A 21,741-nucleotide genomic window follows, 5' to 3' on the forward strand; every position below is an offset into this window, starting at 1 on the left:
CCTTTTCTCTCTTGAAATCCTATAGTCTCGGGGCAGCTAGGTAGCTCAGTGGATTGAGAGCCAGGCCTAGAGACGGGAGGTCCTAGGTTCAAATCTGGCCTCAGACACTTCCCAGCTGTGTGACCCTGGACAAGTCACTTCACCCCCATTGCCTAAAAAAACGGAAATTCTGCAGTCTCATTTTTCTCCTCCTTCCTGTCTTAGTATCATACAAGAATTAGACTGGCCCTTGCCTGACCATTGAATCAAGGTTGCTTTAATTTACAGGTGAGAAAACTGAGGCCTAGGGAAGTTAATCCTCTTACTTGCTCATGGGCACACAGAAAATGCCCTAAGTAGGATCTGAATCCAGTCTCTCTGACTTCAGAGTCATGATCTTTCCAGTGTATTGCTATTCCTTTTTAGCTTCTTTCATTCTTTTACTTTCTTTAGTACTCCTTAATGCTTTGTCCTTTTCTCTCATGCCAAAATTCCTTGGTGAATTTCTTGAATTGTGTTTTCCATTATTTTTTTTTCATTAAAAAAAATTAAATGTTTCAGTATATAAGGAGATATGTGAAACTATGAAATTATTTATATATTTCTTCTTTTTTTTAAAACCCTTTCCTTCCATCTTAGTATGTATAGTATGTATTGGTTTCAAGGCATAAGAGTGCTAAGGGCTAGGCAATTGGGGTTAAGTGACTTGCACAGTGTCACACAGCTAGGAAGTGTCTAGGACCTCCTGTCTCCAGGCCTTGCTCTCAATCCACTGAGCCACCCAGCTGCCCCCTATATATTTCTTATTAATGTATATGAAATTTGAATCAATAGTAACAAAAACATTTTCTGTGTCCTCTGAACTTCCTTGTCTTTTCCATATATTAAAAGGCATATATGGGTTATTTGGGAGGATTAACACCTCTGGTGTGAGGTCTTGCTGAGCCCTCTTTAGGGCTACTCATTCACCTATGGTGTCTTAATTTTTACCTAGTTCTTACCTGTGGTTTCAAGAACCTGTATAGCATGTGAAGTGGTTACATCCCTGCAAAGCTCTCTTGGGGATAAATCAGGTTGAGGGAAACTGACAGGTCTCTAACTATTTTTGATTTAGGTGGATTCTGTCTCACATATGTGAAGGCTTTCCCTGACAGAATAGGTGGATGAGAACAGTTTGTTCCAATGACCATGAAGGTAGCTGCAGCAGACACTGGACTGCTTTGAACTTGATCGAGAGATACCACAGACCTTATTTTTGTCTTGCTATTGGACTCAAATAACTCTGGATGACAATGAGACTGATGTCATTGGTCTTCTTTGAAATCATGGATGAACAATAATGAATAATATATTTGAAAAAATATGTTTATTAAATGCTTGGTATGTATCTGCCACTGGACTAAGTGCTGGGAATAAATAGAAAGAGAAAACACCATCCTTACCTTTATGAAATTCACATTTTTATGGTTAGTCAGTCTACAAACATTTCTCAAGCACTTATTGTGTGCCAGGAATTGTGCTAAGCACTAAGGATAGAAACACAAAAGACAGTCTAGGAATGAAAGAATTAGTTATGGAAGCATTGCCCATGTTCTTTGAAAGATAGCAAAATGACCTCTGGGCTGGAAAGGACCACCGAGGACCAAATTATATTTGAATCCTCAAAACTGTAATCTTCCTATGAATACATCCCAATTCCAGCATTGGTTAGAAGATCTGCAACAGAGGGAAACCAAACATCCATGTCTTCACACTGAGTAACAACTCTCAATGCTAAACTTCTCCTGATATTAGGTAATGTGCCAGCATTTGTCAAAGCACCTACTGTGTGCCAACTTCTCTGCTAAGAGGTGAGAATACTAAGAAGGAAGGAAGGAAAAAGAGGAAAGAAAGAAAGATTCACATACAAACAACCATATACAAATTGGTGATAATAGCAGACAAAATGCCTAGCATTAAGGGGAATCTGAAAAGGCTTTTTGTAGAAGGTAGGATTTTAGCTACTACTTAAAAAAACCCAGAGTGACTGGGAGATGGAAATGAGAAAGGAGGGAATTCCAGGCATAAGCAACAGCCAGTGAAAATGACTGGAGACAGGAGTTATTATATTTTTGTGAGGAACATCAAGGAGGCCATTGTCAACAAATCACAGAGAATAAGGTCTAAAAAGATTGGAAAGATATGATAGGGCCAGATCATGGAGGGTTTCGAATGATAACTGGATGGTTTTTTGATCCTGGAGGCAATTGAGAATCATTGGAATTTATTAAATAAGAATGCAATGTATGTTTTAGAAAGAACATTTTGAGTGGAAGCTGACATCATGAAGAGAGATATTTAAGGGCAGGGTGAGCAATCAGAGAGCTTTGCAGTAGTACAGGTGTGGGTAAAGTTAACATACCAAAAAAGTGTATATTTAAGATATCTTTTATAAATGGAAAGTAATTTGAGGGAAAGGCACTAGCCAAGAAGGGGACCAGGAAAAAAGAGACCTAGAGGAATGATTCATTGATCATGATGCCTTTGTTTTTCTCCTCTGTGCAAATGAAAATCACCCTTTTTCTTGAACTTTAGTCCAACTCTCATTTTTCTGCTATATATTTCCACCTAGATGTCACCTAACTTGCATATACAAAAGAGAATTTACTGTCTTCTTCTTACATTTGATGTTCTTCCAACTTCTCTACTTCTGTTGGTATTATTCCCATCTCCCAGTCATGTAGGTTTGACCTTTGTATCATTTTTACTCTACATTTAGTGAGTCACACTATGTCTTGTTAGGTCATAACCCCTGTGGTATTTCTTAAATACATCTCTTCTTCTCCACTCACACTGTCTCACTTCAGAGCCTTTGTCACAGACTATAATCAGCTATGAACTGGTCTCCCTCCTTTCATTCTCTTCCCGTTCCAATCCATATTTCATTCCAAAAGCATTTTATTAATTAAATTTATTCTATACTAAGTGATTTGGAAAAAAAGATGACAAAAAGATACTCTACTGAAAGAGACAACATGAACACATAATGATATAATATACAGAGAACTAATACCATGTAGGTATTACGGGGAGGGGAGGACACTAGTATTTGGAAGAAACAAGACAAGTTTCATGTAGAATCTGGTACTTGAGCTGAAGTTGGTAGAAGGAAGTATGGCATTCTCTAAAGTAAAGGGTAAGGACTGAGTACATCTCAGTAAATGGGTAACTAGTGACAAGCAGATAGAGAAGGAAATGAGAGTGCAGGGTGTAAGGAAGAGAAAGATGACCAGATTAGCCTGATTATTGAAGGGTCACGGACAATGAAGTTGGAAAGGTTTATTGGGGCCAGATTGTGAAGAACTTTAAATGCCAACAAAGAATTATATATTTCAACTTATAGTTAATAGGAAGCTACTAGAGGTTATTGAACTAGAATGCCAAGGAAAAAGAAATTAGATATGTGTCTTATTCAGTTATATGTTAGGAAAATCACTTTGACAACTGTCTCTGTTAAGGATTGGATTGATTAGAGATGTCATATGGGAAAACCAATAAAGCAGCTTTAAAAAGTTCTAAAAACCTAAAAGAACTAAAGACCTAGAATAGAGTGGCGCACATGTGATTTGAGAGAAGAACATGAATATGAGAGATCTGATGTTGCAAGGAGGCCAATATCATTGAATCCCATAATATGAGGGGTAGGGAGAGGGTTAACATCCAAGAAGACTGGAAAGGTAGGAAGGAGGTAACTAGTTTTGAAGGATTTGGATACCAGAGTATTTCTTATTTGATCTTAGATAGATAGTGTAGTCATCAAAATTCATTGAATAAGGGATGAGAATTTTAGGATTTCACCAATGTTATAAGCCTGAGTAGCTGGAAGGATGGTGGAGCCTTGGAAAGAAATAGTTAAATTTTTTGAAGAAGGGACATTTTGAGAAAGATAACTGAGTTTGTTGTCTTTGAGACATTCTGTTTGAAATTTTCAGTAATCACTTGGTGATTTGGGATGGGATATTGTGAGAAAGACTAGGACTGGATATACAGAGCCATCGACTCTTATGGGAACCAATGAGGTCACTGAATGAGAGAGAGAAGAAAGAAATAAAGAGGGCCTAGATAAAGCTTAGGGTTATATCCATATTTGCTGGAGACAGAGAAGACATACTCATTCAGGAAAATCATGAAAAAGAAATATCATGAAGATCAGTGAGGACAGAATATCTAATAGGGGAGATAGTGTCATGTATAGAGAAGTCAAGAAGGATAATGATTTCAAAATCATCACATTTGGCAATTAGGAAATTCTTGATATTTTTGGTTCTCTACTACTAGAGTTGTTTCAATTGAGTGAAAATAGAAGCAAGATTGCAAAAGTTATGGGCAAGAGGAAAGGGCAAAAAGAAAGAATGTAGACATGATGAGTATAGATACCTTCTTGGAATTTGATTTATAAAAGCAACGAGAACTCTAGAATAATAGCTTGAGGGGACTGTAAGATCTTTTGAAAGTTTTTTTTTTAATTTTGAAAGAGACTAGAGAATATATTTCAGAAGCAGGACAGGAATCAGCTATTGCAAATGGGACGAGATGAGACCAAGGTACACTTAAGGAACTAGTCTTGTCAAGGTTAAGATCTATCTAATTGTTAGAGACTGGGGGAAGGGAGGAGTGACTAGGGAGCAATTTTAAGAAGTTGATATGAAGAGAACAGAAGAAGAGGAAGCTCATTGTGAATGACCTCAATATTGTCACTAAAATAAGTGGCAAGGTACACAGCCAAAAAGCGGGGATGGAAAAACTGTTGTGGGAGGCTTGAGCAGGGAATGTTTGGGAACATCTTTTGTGTAAACTAGGGTAGAGACTCAGTAGACTGGGAATACTAGGTTTATATTTTTAGATACTGAGGACCCATTTGAGATAATAAAAATAGATAATAAAAATTTGTGGTGGATCCAAACAACTCTGTTTCGTGACATTTTCTAGCCCTTTTCAGAATGAGTAAAAAGGAATAGAGTAAATAGGTAAATATTGGAAGTAATCTGGCACTGGAATTTCAAGAGGCATGAATGGCAGTTGGATAAGAAATCAAGAGGTTTCAGAGTAAGTGGTGGTGTGGAATTGAAATTATAAATTGTAAGGTGACGATCTGGAAGGAAGGAAAGGAAATTCAGATTAAGATTAATGGCTAGATCAAGTACTGATGGGTGAAGAGATTGGAAGTCATTAAGAAAATGACAAATTTAAGAGAGATAAGGGATTGGAAGAGATCAGAATGATAGTATGTTTTATCAGATGTAGTAATAATGTCAGAGTTCTTGATTATGGTAACTGAGCATTTGTGGATGATGGTGACTTCTTGAATGTGACCATCTTTTGTGTTCTTGAGGAATAAAGGAGTTGTCGAGATTTGAGGAAATTTAGACATTAAAATGAAGAGAAATCATGTAACACATGTTGAAATTATGTTGAATGAAACATGTTGAATAATATAAGGAGAGATTTTGAGTAGTAGAGGAAGACAGTTAACCAGATACTGAATTCTTTGAGACATGTGGAAAAATAACTTGTTGGTGGGTAATAGCCAGTATGATTTGGATTGCATGATGAATTCTAAAAAAAATATGTGTCAAAGGAGTAGAAGTTGGAGAATTTGGAAATGATGATAGTATTCTGATTCTCCCTCTAGGACAACTATGATATTAGTGTTGGACAGACAGTATAGAGAGTGCTAGAGAGGGTGACCAGGGTTGTAGTGTCCCCGGATCAAGGCCTAATCTCTGTGAGTGCCAGAAGATGGATAAAGCAAGATATTATTCTTCATGATTGTTCCTTCTGGAATGAGAATTAATAAGGGCATAATGTGAGTGGCAGGCTGAACTGAAAATGGAAGGAGTAGTGGTTAGCAAAAGGGGGATGATAGTAAGCCTGAGTTGGGAAAAGTGGTAGTTTACTCTTAAGGGAGCTAATAATTAAGTGTCCCAAAGTCTGAAGGTGTAATAAGTGCTAGGAGTTTACTAGTTATAATTGATATCATTGGGTATAGGAGACATTGTGGTAGATAATGGATGATTAAAAGTTTAGAATGCTAAATCTACCTTCACTTTTTTTTGCCAGTTTTTTATTTTTATTTTTTTTAACATTTAATAATATTTATTTTTTAAAAAAGTTAACATGGTTACATGATTCATGCTCTTACTTTCCCCTTCATCCCCCAACCTCTCCCCTCCCATGGCTGATGCACATTTCCACTGGTTTTAACATGTGTCCTTGATCAAGACCAATTTCCAAATTGTTGATAGTTGCATTGGTGGCGTAGTTTCGAGTCTACATCCCCAATCATATCCACCTCAACCCATGTGTTCAAGCAGTTGTTTTTCTTCTGTGTTTCCACTCCTGCAGTTCTTCCTCTGAATGTGGGTAGTGTTCTTTACCATATATCCCTCAGAATTGTCCTGTGTCATTGCATTGCTGCTAGCAGAGAAGTCCATTACATTCTATTTTACCACAGTGTATCAATCTCTGTGTACAATGTTCTTCTGGCTCTACTCCTTTTGCTCTGAATCAATTCCTGGAGGTCTTTCCAGTTCACATGGAATTCCTCCAGTTTATTATTCCTTTGAGCGCAATAGTATTCCATCACCAGCATATACCATAATTTGTTCAGCCATTACCCAATTGAAGGGCATACCCTCATTTTCTAGTTTTTTGCCACCACAAAAAGTGCGTCTGCCTTCACTTTTAGCACAAAATTGCTCTAGTAATCTAAACAATATTCAGAGTCTCCCTGTATATTCTAGCACCCTTATGGAAGAACCTCTTGTTTTGTTTCTCTAATAAAATATGAACTCCTTAGTGTAGCAGGTAAATGTGTATCTTTTCCAATTACCCTCTTTCTCAGTACCATTTTCATGCTCTTTAATCATTTAATCAATAAACATTTGGTAAATGCCTTCTCGATGCCAGGCATTGTACTAATACAAAAAGGAGTAAAAGATAGCTCCTGCCTCCAAGGAACTTATAATCTACCAGGAGAAATAATATGGAAACAATATATAAAAAGCAAGCTAAATACAGGGCGAATAGGAAATAATTAACAGAGGAAAAGCTCTAGAATTCAAAGGATTTGGGAAGGGCTTCTTATAAAAAAAGTAAGTTTAGTTGGGACTAAGAGGAAACTCAGGAAGCCAGTAGGCAGAGTTGAGGAGGAAGAGCATTCTGGGTATGGGGGACAGTAGAGACAATGCTTGGAGCCCAAAATGGAGAATTTTATTCATACAACAGTAAGGTAGCCCGTTTTACTGGATCAAAAAATACGTGGTAGGGAGTAAAGTGTAAGAAAATTAAAAGGTAGGAGGGAAGGCGTTATTGGTTTTTTTTCCCTTTTTTTAAAATTTAGAATGTTTTTCCATGGTTACATGAGTCATGATTCCCCCCCCCCCCACCTCCACTACTACCAAGCAGTTCCACTAGGTTATATGTGTATCATTATTCATAACCTATTTCCATGTTATTCATATTTGCAGTAGAGTGATCTTTTAACATCAAAACCCTAATCATATCCCCACTGAATATGTTCAATCATATATTTTTCTAGTGCATTTCTGTTTCCACAGTTCTTTCTCTGCATTTGGAATTCTTTCTCCTAAGTTCCTCTAGATTGTCCTGGGTCATTGCATTGCTGTTAATAGAAAAGTTAGTTACATTCAATTGTACCACAGTGTATCTGTCTCTGTGTACAATGTTCTGGTTCTGCTCCTTTCACTCTGCATCAATTCCTGGAGGTCATTCTAGTTCACTTGGAATTTATCCAGTTCTTTATTCCTTTCTGCCCAATAATATTCTATCACCATCAGATACCACAATTTATTGAGTCATTCCCCAATCAATAGATACCCCCTCATTTTCCAATTTTTTGCTACCATAAAGAGGATGGCTATGGATATTTTTGTTCAAGTCTTTTTCCTTATTATCTCTTTGGGGTACAAACCCAACAGTGGTATGGCTGGATCAAAGGTCAGGCATTCTTTTAAAGCCCTTTGTGCATAGTTCCAAATTGCCCTCCAGAATGGTGGGTTCAATTCACAACCCCACCAGCAATGTCCCAATTTTGCCACATCCCCTCCAACATTTATCACTTTCTTTTGCTCCATCTTGGCCAATCTGCTAGGTGTAAGGTGGTATCTCAGAGTTATTTTAATTTGCATTTCTCTAATCAGGAGAACATTTTTTCATGTGCTTATTGATAGTTTTGATATCATCCTGTGAAAACTGCCTATTAATGTCCCTTAACCATTTGTCTATTGGGGAATGCTTGATTTTTTTTTTGTAAATTTGACTTCGTTCCTTATGTATTTGGGAAATTAAACCTTTGTTGGAGATTTTTGTTTATAAAAATATTCTCCCAGTTTGTACCTTTCCTCCTAAATTTCGTTGCATTGGTTTTGTTTGTACAAAAACTTTGAAAGAATCAAAGTCGTTCATTTTGTATTATGCAATATTCTCTATCTCTTGCTTGGTCTTAAAATTCCTTCCATTTCCATAGATCTGACAGGTATACTATTCAATGTTCACCTAATTTACCTAGGATTTCACTCTTAATATTTAAGTCACTTACTCATTTTGAATTTATCTTGGTATAGGATGTAAGATGTTGACCTAAACCTAATTTTCCCCATACTGTTTTCCAATTTTCCCAGCAGTTTTTGTCAAATAGTGAGTTCTTGTCCTAAAAGCTGAGATCTTTGGGTTTATCAAACACTAGCTTATTGAGGTCATTTACCCCTAGTCTATTCCATTGATCCACCCTTCTGTTTCATAGCCAGTACCATTTTGTTTTGATGACTACTGCTTTATAGTACAGTTTAAGATCTGGTACTGCTAGGCCCTTGTCCTTCACATTTTTTTTTTTCATTATTTGAGGGAGGGCATTATAAAGGTTATTAATGGGCTTTTAATAGCAAACAGCATTTTCTGTTTGGTCCTAGAGATAATAGAGCATCTGTAGGACTTATGCTTTAGAAAAATCACTTTAGTGTAGTAATGGGTAAACTTTTTAAAGAGGAGGCCAAAGGAAAGGAAATGCTCTTCTGTCTGTCTGTTTCTAAGGCAACTCTTTCGAAGTTTCTTTGTATTGTATCCTACTCATTGTATTCGCAGAGTAGGAATAATGTTGCATGGTGGGATAGAACATTTCAGGGGGCTGCATCTGGCCTGGAGGCTGTAGTTTTCCCATCACTGCTTTAGTGGATAATAGGAGGATAGATTAGAGTCAGAAGACAGGAGACAGGCAGACCCAGGCAGGCTATTACAATAAGCTGGGAGTGAGTGATTAAGGGCCTACACTAGTATGGTGATTAGTGTTATGGTATAGTGTTAGAGGAGAGAAAGAGATATATTCTAGTTTTGTTGTAAAGACACAATTGACAGACCTTGGCAACAGATTGGATTTTGAAGGGTAAGAGATTGGAATGGAGATGACACCTAGTTTTTGATCCTGAGGGACTTGAGAGGATGGCGTTGCCCTCTACTATATTAGGGAAGGAGGTAGGGTTATGGGGGAGAGAATGTCATGGGGAAAGATAACAAATTCTCTTTTGGGCATATTTATTTTAAGGTGTCTAAAGAACAACCAATTTGAGATATTCAAAAGACTGTCAGAAATGGAAGACTCTATGTCAGCAGAGAGTTGAGTATAGGACATATAGATTTGATTAATCATCAACAAAGCGATGGTAATTAATTACATGGGAACTAATAAGACTACCAAGTGAAGAAGTATAAAGTATAAAGAAGTATAAAAGGATAAGACAAGTGGGCCTAGGATAAAATTCTGAGGGATATCTATGGTTAGAGGTCATAACCTGAAAGAGGGTTCAGCAAAGGGGAAAAAGAAGTGGTGATTAGATAAGGGAGAGGAGAAGAACCAAGATAGACTGGTGTCCCCCAAAACCTAAAAAGACGACAGTATAGAGGAGGAGAGAATGATTATCAAAGTCAGGCTTCAGAGAGGTGAAGGAGAATGAGGTTAGTGAAAAGATTTTTGGATTTGGCAACTAGGGCATCATTAATCACTTTAAAAGGAGCACTTCAGAGAAGAGCAGAATACTTAAGGCCAGAAACTGAATAGATTAGATTTTTAACTGTTCTGTCTAGGCTTTTCCTGCACTCTTCTGTTCTTGCATTTATACATGTCTCCTGTTTTGTTTTGTTCTTTTACTCTTATCTTCTGTCTTAGTATATCATTTTGAAAGCAGAAGAGTGGCAAAGGTTGGGCAGTTGAGAGTGTGACTTGTTCAGGGTCACATAACTAAGAAGTGTCTGAAGCCAAATTTAAACCCAGGTCTTCCTGAATCAAGGCCTAGCACTTTATCCATTGTGCTATCTTGCTGCTGCTTACCCCTGTTCACTAAGATTTTTTTTCTTACTTTAAGGTTCAGGTGGCACCTCTTCCTTGCAGTGTTTTTAGATTTCCCTTGCCCTTTCTTAGCTCACCAGCCTCAAATATTACCAGAATAGTTTTTCTGGACATAACATATCTTTAACCTAGTTATTTTCAAACTTATTTGCCTGTTTCTTTCCTTTATTAAATTATAGTCCTCTGTTTTCATCATTTTATCTTCTGTCATAGTGATTCCCAAAGTGGGCGCTACTGCCCCTTGGTGGGTGCTGCAGCAATCTAGGGGGGCGATTATGGCCACAGGTGCTATTAATTGCCATTAATTGCTATTAAAATTTTAAAAAATTAATTTCCAGGGGGCTAAGTAATATTTTTTCTGGAAAGGGGACGGTAGGCCAAAAAAGTTTGGGAACCACTGGCCTACAGCATAGTACTTTACACAAAAGTATATACTTCATAAGTTCTTATTGAATTTAATTCAACCAGTTTCCATATTATACCTGCATACTCAAAAAAGGTTTCTTTTGGAGACATAATTTGTTTACATTCCTTTTCTTCCTCTCCTAAAGTAGGCCACAAAGTTTTGGGGTTTTTTGAAGCACCTCTTTGGTCAGGCTTGCAGTTGACATGCCTCTTCACTTGCCTAAGCTTAAAAGTGGCCATTAGACTTCCACCCTTTCCCTTGTTATCTGTTCAGTGACCCTCTACTGGGAAACCTGATCTGGGGCTCAGCAGGTTCCCTGCACAAATGGAAGAAAATACAGTAAAGTCAGCAAGTCTTCTATTTCCTTATCCCATCTTTAATTTTTTGTTACCTCCTTAGCTTCAGTGATGGTATCTGAAGGACCTTTTGTTACATGTTAAAACATTCTGTGAAGCTCATTTTTCATTGATTCTCCCTGCTGTTCTAATTACCCTTTTAACTTGCTTTTCCTTTATATCCTACTGCCTACTTATCAGCCATTTTCTCCAAATTGGCATTGTAATTGATTCATCTGGCTTAGAGATAGGGTGACCCACCCAGCATTTATAAGAGATTTTTTTATTTGCTGCTAGGTTTACTGTAAAACCTGAGATGCAGGATTAGACCTGTTGCAGTGGTGGGGACATGTGTACTCACTTGAAAGCCATTTGTAGCAACATATTTAGCTGCTGATTTCCCTGAGTTTAGCTGACCTACTTTTAAGATGGGGGCAAATGATCATATTGAGAGTAGTGAAGTTTTAGGATTTGGAGAGAGTAAGTGTAGTTTCTTCATTTCTATCAACTTCAAAATTTTTTTGTGTGGATAAAAGATTCTTCATAAGATGGTAACAGGTGAGCACAAATTCTGTACTATTCAGCCTGAAAAACTTGTTCCACTAAAACCCATATTATTCCAGTTTTGATTCATCATGTTTAATTCCTTCCTGACAATATTTAATTTTTTTAATGCTGTCAGAATGTCATCACAACAAAATTTGAACAATGGTGCATTCTTTGTAGCAGAATTTGAGTGTATTTCATATTGCTTGGAAGTATATGGACAATTAGCTGGGATTTTATTATTTATTATTATTACTTAGATAGAGATATTTATTATATTTTCATCTTTTACTGAGTATTTGACTTAAATTGTGAAAGACTGACAGAGTAGGCCAAGTAGAAGCTTTCCTCACCTTTACTATTCAGGGATGACCAAGAGTAGCTTCTAGAATATTCAGAACAGGTAGAAAACTTAAAAAGAGCTGAGTATCCTCTACCTTGGCACAATGGGTTTTTCTGTTACTCATTGTATTCTTGTTCTTAACCCAGATTCTATTTCTTTCTCTGCACAGATCAGTCTAAACAGTTTGTGGTTGAGTCCTTGTACATCATCAGCTGTTATGGGACACTTGTGGAGCATGTGATGGAGCCCCGGCCACTCGGCACCGCCCCCAAGATCAGTGATGACACCCCCCTTGAAATGGTGACATCTCCTCGGGCCAGTTGGACTCTTGTGAGGTAGAACCTCCTGCCTTTTTCCACAATACCTTAACCTTTATTCCCTTCCCTAGGGCTTTTGTTCCCTTACACATGTAAAAACTTGTTACTGCCCTTGTTCACCAGTTACATGCTTATCCAAAAGACTGCAGTGGCACAAAGCCAGCCTTTAAGTGAAAGGCAATCCAATAGAAGAGGACTTGAGGCTATCCTTTAAAGGAATTCCTTATGAATGTGAATTAGAAACAGTCTTAGCCATTGTAGTCCTATTTGGTAAATAATCAGTGTCCCATTTTGAAATGTGTCCTAATTGGGATCAGGAGAGCTTCCCATAAAGAAGGAAGGAAAATATCTTAGAAATAGCTCAGAGTTGAGTTTTGTCTAAGAGAGACAGGAAAATTGCATGGAGAAAAGGAAACAAAATTATGTATGAAAATGATGCCTGAGCTTTTGACATTTTAAAATATTTTTCTATTGATCTCAGTAGGCTCCAACATTCTTTACTGCTACTCATTTCTGGATTAGGCTGCTCAAAAGTGGGTTTAATCCAACTATGTAGGAGTTAATCAGTTCCACTTAAAATTATTCCATCATCCCCAAAATAATTGTCTCCTTTTGGAACTATAAATGTTTCCTGGATTGAGAAGTAAGTCACAAATTTTACACACCTATTTTTCACCTTGGTTTTTATTTGTTATTGAGTTGATTTTCTTATTAAATGTAAGGAATTCCCAACAAGCTACCAAATTGGGTGTTAAAATTTTAAAAGAAGTCTACTCAAAAAAAACCATACCCCATCATGCCTGGTCTTACATGTAAAAGAACAAATTCCAACTCTCCGTTGGAATAGAATAGAATAGACTCCCTCCATCATACAGCTTTCTCTGTTCTCTAAATCTCATGGTCCTCTTCTTATGGGTTCCATTGATGATGGCTTGATTGGGAGGAGATAGGGAGAGGGAGGATATGTGTCTGTCCATTTTGTTCTTTTTTAGACCTAGTGCTATGTGGTTTAGCACACTGAAGAAATTCCATTTCTTGATTCCAAACCTTTTGTGAATTTCTACCAGCTATTGTACTTGATGACAAGAGTTGTGATTTACATTGCCCTTATTAAGCTCAAAGATTAATATTCTCATATTATTCCCCTAGAACTCCTCAGTGGAATGAGCTGCAGCCGCCTTTTAATGCCAACCACCCTCTGCTCCTTGCTGCAGATGCCGTGCAGCACTCTCAGTTCCTGCTTGCTGGCTGTAAGTAGCTTGATTGGCCTGCACTCTTGTTAGTGTTTTTAGTGTTTTCAATTCCACTGTTAAGATGCTGGCTTTTTAAAGTCGACATGCACTGTTAGCATTGACCTATAGGCCCAGCGCCTAAAGGATCTCAAGCTACTAGCAAGCAAGATATATAAAAATGTAAACATTTTTTCAGAGGAAGGTAATACTGTTATCTTGCTGGTAGGTGTGTGTAAGGCAAGGCTGGGGAGTATATTGTGGAGTTTAGTAAAATGCTATGGAATGATGAGGAAAAAATTCCCTGCCTGAACAGGTTCATACCATTTTGACACTTCCCCCCACCCCCAGCATTAACCCATAGGGCTTGAAAAATAAAAGCTAATATAATTTACTAATCATGGATAGATCCATGTCTGGATGTAATATTTGTTAATTCTGAAAGTTCTTGATAGGTACTGCAATAGTATACTTTGAAGAATGTAGTTAAAACTGTGAAAGAAAACTCATGTCTCCCACAAGACATTTTAGCTAAAATAGCTGTTTGGGTGTATGAAAATTCGGGGCAAACTAAGCCATAAATTTTGTAAAAAAAGTCTTTTTTTACAAAAAGAAAAGGTAGAAATTTACATGGATACAGTTATGGTCATTTTTCATAGGAGACATGAGAAGAAAACTTAAAGTTTTTAAAAATTCATTTTGTGGTTATAAAATTTTAAAAATCTTACAATTACAATTCAATTTTGTAAAATGGATTAATCCCCAATTTTACTAGATAGCTTGCCAGGCTGCACACTTTTAGGAAGTATCTTGAAATTAACATTGATTTTTTTTTTTGTGAAGTTTTACTATAATTGGTGCTTTATTCTTCCTGCTTGTAATTTAATCCATAATTTAAAATATTTCCATAACCAAACTATTTTAGGGGTAAAATGTGATATGTTACATAGAAAGAGTACATTGGGAACTGCAAATCATTTGCAGTTTTTGAAGTCAGGTTAGAAAGTGTTGAAATGTCTTGATGAGCCAATAATCTGACAGATCTGCCATTGAACCCACAAGGATATCAAGCACACAGAGGCTTACATGGATTTATGATGTATTCACAGTAGTTGTACTCTCTAATATTCAGACTTTAACTCTTCTATACTTGTCCTTGATATCGTCCAATTAAGTTTCCCATTCACATTAGCTATAGTCAGTTTTAAGAATCTATTATATCAGACTAAAATTTATCACTAATATAATGACAATAGCTTTTATTGAATACTTCTTACAGGTAGGCTCAAAGATATTTAAAAGTTTCTTCAGATTGTCTTACAATTCTATCTTTTGGAAAGTGAAGAATACATGGTGTTTTTTTTTCAATTGACTACTCGTCATAACTTATTTTGTTAGTTGAATAGTTTCCTCCCTTTTTTTTCCCATCTCAGAAATAATGATTCTCAAAATAAAACTTGTTGTATTTATGCTTAATTTATTAGGACAAATAGATACTAAATATACTGGGCTTCTTCTGCTCAATTTGATATCTTTTATTCATTAATTGTATCTGGAAGTCTAAAGAGACAAATTGTAATTTATTCAAATTGTAACTTCTAATTCCTTTGATGTTTAGGTTCCTTTCAGTAATTTACTGGGGAGAAACTAAGGTGAAAGGAAATGAGTTTTTACTGTAAGATTGTCTCAAAAGTCCATGGTCAAACTAATTTAAATTCAGAATAATTTGGTAAGAATCATGAATATAACACTTGAATGAAAACCACAAGGATGTTAAACAGAATTACTTCCATTTAAAAAAAAACTGTGTAAAAGATAAAACTCGTGGAAAAGTAATGTTTGATTGACATTGCTGAAAATGATAATATATGACTAAAGCAGACAAATATGCACAACATGGTCATCTGTCAGTGCAATAAAAGCCTGACATACAATTCACAAAAGTAGATCAGCACTAGGGGAAGATGAAAGAAGGTTAGGGCCTTTACCTGTCCATCTGGTATACTCTCTCTGAAACTCAGTGTTTAAGAGGTCATGGGTCAGCATTTCTTACTATCAGATTGCCTTCTAGAAACTGTACTGAGGGCCTGTTAAAACACAAGTGTCCTCTTGTTCTTGGGGCCTGGAAACTTTTCACTCTTAACTTAACCACAGCTTTCCCCTCTTGATTTTTTCCATTGTGATTATTCTTTAGATATTCTTAGTTTAAGATACTTAATGAAGGGGCAGAAGGAGCCCCTCTGTTTACCATTAAGTCAGTCTGTGCAGATGCTGTTTAGAATCTTCATTTGGTTTTACATAGATCTGTGAATCACACGAAGTAGATGGTGTACAGATTTCAGAGATGGTAATTATGGCAGGAAGAAAATGGAAGAAAAGAAAAAGTAGAGAGAAGAAACTTTGTTCTAACAAGGATAGGAGAGTAGGATTTGCATCTAGGTATGCCTTGATCTGGCGATCATAATGTTTTATTGGGTGATGAAGAAAATTGGGGATGTGTGACTGAAAAATGAAACCAAGCCTTGAACAACACAAAAACATGCAAGACTTGATTCAAAGTCTTCTGGGTTTAAATCCTCGCTTACTATTTATTATACCACATTACCTTCTTAAAGGCCAATAACTAGAGCTTCCATGTTTTACCTATTTTTAACCATCTTCTTTATTCTTACCTATTATAATCTAATTAGATGAGGATTGCAGTAGAATGTCACTTGCACAGAGGTCACTATAGCAATATAGACTGTTTTGTGTTTAGCCTTTTCATAGGACAGAGACATTAGACCAATCTTGAGTTTAGACTTTTTTAAAGGATGTATACTCTAAACCCTATCTCAGGTAAGCAGTGCTGAAAAGTTTTGCTTTGTTATAAAGTGCAAGTTTTTGTGTTATAAAACTCTAAACAAAATATGCTCAATAGAACTCTGTGTCACTGGTTTTGTAGGATCTATGGACTCAAAGTCATATTTTTCATGCCACAGAGAATGCCAAGGCACATAACCTTGGCATGATCTTAGAAGCATTGCCTTCTAAGCATTACTTTCTAAGTGGAGTCAGGGAGGCAAGTGACTGGGATTTAAAGAGAACAGAAACTAGGACAGTGCTGGCAAACCTTTTAGAGATCGCATGCCCAAACTGTACCTTCAAGCTGCCTGTGCACCCCCCACATTAACTCTAGATGGGGAGGAAGGAAGTGCTTGCACTGGCCTTGTGGAGAGAGGGCAAAGGCATGTTAAAAATGTCCTCAAGCACAGTGAAGAGGGGGAGGAGAGCAGTCTCTCCAGGATGCCAAGGCACATGTGTCATGTCTTCACCAATATGGCATTATTAGGAGAATCAGTCTATGCTGAAGCCAGCATCCACAGATTCAGTTCTTTGAAGATTCTTATAAAGGTCTTAGCTTTCTCTTGAGGCATAATGCCTCCCTTTTAGTGTTCTTATTAACTGACATAGGCTAAATTATCTCCTTAAATTTGAGGATAATTTCTCCCTGGATTTTCGCAGATGAAAGGATGAGCAAACAAAATGTTATTTAAAAATTTTATACTAAGCTGAATCACTTTACTAGAGGAATCAGCATTTCTTATATATGCATCTTTGGAATGACTATTCAAAATTTGTTACCCAAATTATTGCTTTTTTTAAAAAATGGTTAAGTACTTATAGAAATGATCATAGATCATTTAAGAAAATTTGTTTTTTCCAGTGTAAGAGAATAGAATTCTTGTTGGTGCAAATGTTTTATCTTGATTCCATAAAGAGTTCACAAACATGTTATATACTACCTATTTCCAGGGCAAAAATTTGCCAGAAAAATTTTTTTTGGTGTATTTGAATCTGCTACTAATGATGTTCAGGTTCTTTTTATCAGGAAAGGAAGGAAGACCAGACAAATGTCCATACATTACCTAGATACTCTGATGAATGTAAGAGACATTTAAGACAGTGAAAGAGTAGTTTGAGCACAAAATGAGGAAAATAAGACATTGGGCTCTCTAAATTTATCTCTTTCCCTTTTGGACAAAACAATAACCCAGATTTCAGTGATCATTTAGCCTATTGTTATGAATATTTTAAGCTTATAAAGTGAGGACAGTGTCTTGTTTTATAGGTGGCTTTTTAATTTTGTAATTTTTAAATATTTTTTAGAAAAATTTTCCATGGTTACATGATTCATGTTTTTACTTTCCCCTTCACCCCCCCTTCACACCTACCCCCAGCCGACACGCATTTCCACTGGTCTTAACATGTGTCATCTATCAAGACCTATTTCCATATTATTGATTTCCATATTGGTGTGGTTGTTTCGAGTCTACTTCCCAAATCATGTCCCCATCAACCCATGTGTTCAAGCAGTTGTTTTTCTTCTGTGTTTCCACTCCTGTAGTTCTTCCTCTGAATGTGGGTAGCGTTCTTTTCCATAAATCCCTCAGAATTGTCCTGGGTCATTGCATTGGTGCTAGTACAGAAGTCCATTACATTTGGTTTTACTACAGTGTATCAGTCTCTGGATCTGTCTGGATCTCCAAAGCACTGTCCCTCGTCACTAAGCTCCGAATCTTCAACACCAACGTAAAGGCCATCCTCCTATATGGATCAGAAAGCTGGAGAGTGACGAGCGCTAACACCAATAAATTCCAGATCTTTGTTAATAGATGTCTACGCTACATCTTGAACATCAGATGGCCTGAAGAGATCTCCAATGCTAGTCTCTGGGAAAGAACAATCCAGTATCCCATTAGTCAGGACATAAAGAAACGTAAGTGGGGATGGATAGGACATACGCTACGAAAACCGGAAGACAACGTAGCCAGACAAGCATTGTGCTGGAACCCTTCAGGGAGGAGGAAAGTCGGGAGACCAAAGCAGACCTGGCGAAGATCTGCCGAAAATGAAACAAAAACAGTCAGAATGGCATGGGCCCAGCTGGGGGAAGTTGCCCAGAACAGAGTCCGCTGGCGTGAGATGGTTGCGGCCCTATGCTCCTAAGGAGTCAACAGGAATAATATATATATATATATATAATATATCAGTCTCTGTGTACAATGTTCTTCTGGCTCTGCTCCTTTCACTCTGCATCAGTTCCTGGAGGTTATTTCAGTTCACATGGAATCCTCCAGTTTATTATTCCTTTGAGCACAATAGTATTCCATCTAGTTGGCTTTTTTAAAAATGGGATTTAATGTACTACATTTTGAGGGTTAAATTGCCTCCTTTCTATCCCCACTATTATCACCCTATTTCAGGACTTTATTACTTCTTGCCTAGACTATTACAACAATTCCCTAATGATCTTTTTGTCTAATGTTCTTCTTTCCTCCAGTCCATCCTTTACATTGCTACTAATTTATCCTACCAATGTAATAATTTCACACTATTCCTCAGTAACTAAAGGAAGCAGTCATCCATCAGCCTATTGAAGAATTTCCCAATTCATATAATCATACATTTTAAAGTGAAAAGTATGTATCCATACCTTCCTCTCTCCCATTCACGGAGCCTTATTTTAAAAAAGGAGGGGAGCATTTAGGTGGCTTTATGAATAGAGAGCCAGGCCTGGAGAAGGGAGGTCTTTGGTTCAAATCTGGCCTGACACTTCCTACCTATGTTATCCTAGGTAAGCCACTTAACCTCAATTGTCTAGCCCTTACAGCCACGGAACTGATACTCTTATTGAGTATAAGATAGAAGGTAAAGGTTTTTGTTTTTTGTTTTAAAGAAGAAAATAAAAATAGATCAACAAAATTAACCAATTCATAATTAATGTCTAACATGCTATGAAGTGTTTCATACCCATTCTTACCCATAGTTCCACATCTCTACTTTCAAAGAGAGAAAGTAACAAATGAAAAACTATTAGGGAGTTATTTCTACTATTCGAAGAAACCCACTGTACCATTGCAAAAAAGAGCTCTTTCAGTAATTCATAGGAAAGCCTAGAATGTGATGGAGAGGGGGATCTAACTTTTCCTTTCTCACTTTGGGTTATTTCTGCAAATACAGTTTTCCTACAAGAAGAAGTTAATGCTGACAAAGCCTGATATCTCTTTGGTGTATAGAGTGAACCTCTTAAATGACCATGAGTAAAACATATTCATGGGTTTCTGTACTCTCTTTTTGAAAAAATATTCTTGCCTTTTCTTTTAGAACCGCAAATCTTAAAAAGTACGAGTGCTTTTTTTTTTTTTTTTTTTTTTTTTTTAATTCAGAAAGACTTTATTTCCAAATTCCATAGAAATGCATCTGGGTCAGACCTGGCTAACCATACATATATTATGGATTCAGAATGAAAAAGTTTTAGGTGTTTTTGATTAAATGAACACTACTATTTTTATGCTGATTATGTGATCCATGAGTCATTGATTGGCTCTGAAACATTCTTTTTTAGCCTTTTTTCTTTGCCAATCTGTAAAAAGTTGTAGATAATCATGTAACCATTCCCCAAAGAAAGCCATCTTGGTAAATGGACAGGTTTCTTTTTTTTTTTTTAATTAAATTTTATTTTTTCAATTACATGTTGTTATAAGGGGATTTTAGGATGTAATAAGGGAATCTGCAGGATGTAATATGGGATTAAAGCTAGGGGTAATCGCTGGTAGGAATAGGGAATAAGGCACAGCAAGGGACCCAAGGCTGGAGGTAATCAAGGGACTAGGCTATAGGTAGTAGCTGGTTGGAATAAAGGATAGGCACTGTGGATAGGGGTTTGTGAATCCCTAGGCAATATAGTGGATGAGGAAGGTACAATGATGAAGGTTGGTAGTTGAGGTGGTAGGAGAAATAAGGGAATGTCCGAGTTTAGGGAATATAACACTGAGGTACCACGGATTGCAAGGGTGAGGATGAGTTAATCTAAGGCAGGCAACAGCAGCAGGGAAACACAGACTGGATACTCAGGTTAGAGACAAAACACTGAAGGGAAATAGACTGAGCCCTTCAAGTAAAAGGACACTTTACAGAGACAGATTAGAGCCAGCTAAGAACTGCTTGAAATTGACTTGAGGCTTCTAGTCAATTTCACAGGAAGGGACTAGAAGGAAGTATTGAAGTTACACTTCCTCCCAAAATGGATACCTTCAGCTTTCCTCAAACTCCAGAGAGTATGTTATTCCTCTCTCTCCTCTTCCCTCTCTCTTTAATCAACTAATGAAGTAGCCAAAAGATTTTGATTAAAGACAAACAGGATTTATTGTCTTCTATGGTAGATTGGGAACCGATAGAGGATATAAGGTAGCCCTAACAGCCACTTAGAGAAAGCTTCAGGTGGGGGAAGGGAAGGAGGAACATGAGACTGAGAAAGGACCTGCCTTAACTCAGCTCTCAGGTGGTTTTATAATCAATGGGGTTAGGAAAGTTGGATACAAAGATTCAATAGATAATTTGTTGCAAGGGTAAGCCCTATTTGACTATTTAAAATATCAAGTTTAAACTAACCCTCCAAACTACCCTGCTTTCAAACCCTCACAGAAATTCAGGCAGGGAAGGTAGGTTAGGGAGATTCAAAGGAAATAACTAAGCTACCAAATTTTTTTTTCTTTTTTTTTCCCCAAACATTTATTAATATTCATTTTTAACATGGTTACATGATTCATGCTCCTCCTTTCCCCTTCGTCCCCCACACTCCTCCCACCCATGGCCGATGCCCATTTCCACTAGTTTTGTCATGTGTCTTTGATCAAGAACAATTTCCAAATTGTTGGTAGTTGCATTGGTGTGGTAGTTTCGAGTCCACACCCTCAATCATGTCCACCCCGACCCATGCGTTTAAGCAGTTGTTTTTCTTATATGTTTCCTCTCCTGCAGTCCTTCCTCTGAATGTGGGTAGCATTCTTTACCATAAATCCCTCAGAATTGTCCTGGGTCATTGTATTGCTGCTGGTACAGAAGTCCATTACATTCAATTTTACCACAGTATATCAGTCTCTGTGTACAATGTTCTTCTGGCTCTGCTCCTTTCGCTCTGCATCTGTTCCCGGAGGTCTCTCCAGTTCGCCTGGAACTCCTCCAGTTTATTATTCCTTTTAGCACAATAGTATTCCATCACCCGCATATACCACAGTTTGTTCAGCCATTCCCCAATTGAAGGACATACCCTCCTTTTCCAATTTGTTGCCACCACAAAAAGCGCAGCTATAAATATTTTCATACAAGTCTGTTTATCTATGATCTCTTTGGGGTACAAACCCA

At 37.1% G+C, this 21,741-nt stretch overlaps 1 protein-coding gene across 1 annotated transcript in view; it reads left to right on the forward strand.

The window, feature by feature from the left end:
- Positions 1 to 21,741, forward strand: part of BCAS3 (BCAS3 microtubule associated cell migration factor) — an 881,625-nt gene that overhangs the window by 423,780 nt on the left and 436,104 nt on the right. Inside the window, exons 18-19 of the mRNA XM_044671669.1 lie at positions 12,178 to 12,343; positions 13,475 to 13,575. Of these exons, the coding sequence (XP_044527604.1) occupies positions 12,178 to 12,343; positions 13,475 to 13,575 (267 nt within the window). The remainder of the gene's footprint in view (positions 1 to 12,177; positions 12,344 to 13,474; positions 13,576 to 21,741) is intronic.

Source organism: Gracilinanus agilis, chromosome 4 (genome assembly GCF_016433145.1).
Source record: "Gracilinanus agilis isolate LMUSP501 chromosome 4, AgileGrace, whole genome shotgun sequence".
NCBI classification, from domain to species: domain Eukaryota; kingdom Metazoa; phylum Chordata; class Mammalia; order Didelphimorphia; family Didelphidae; genus Gracilinanus; species Gracilinanus agilis.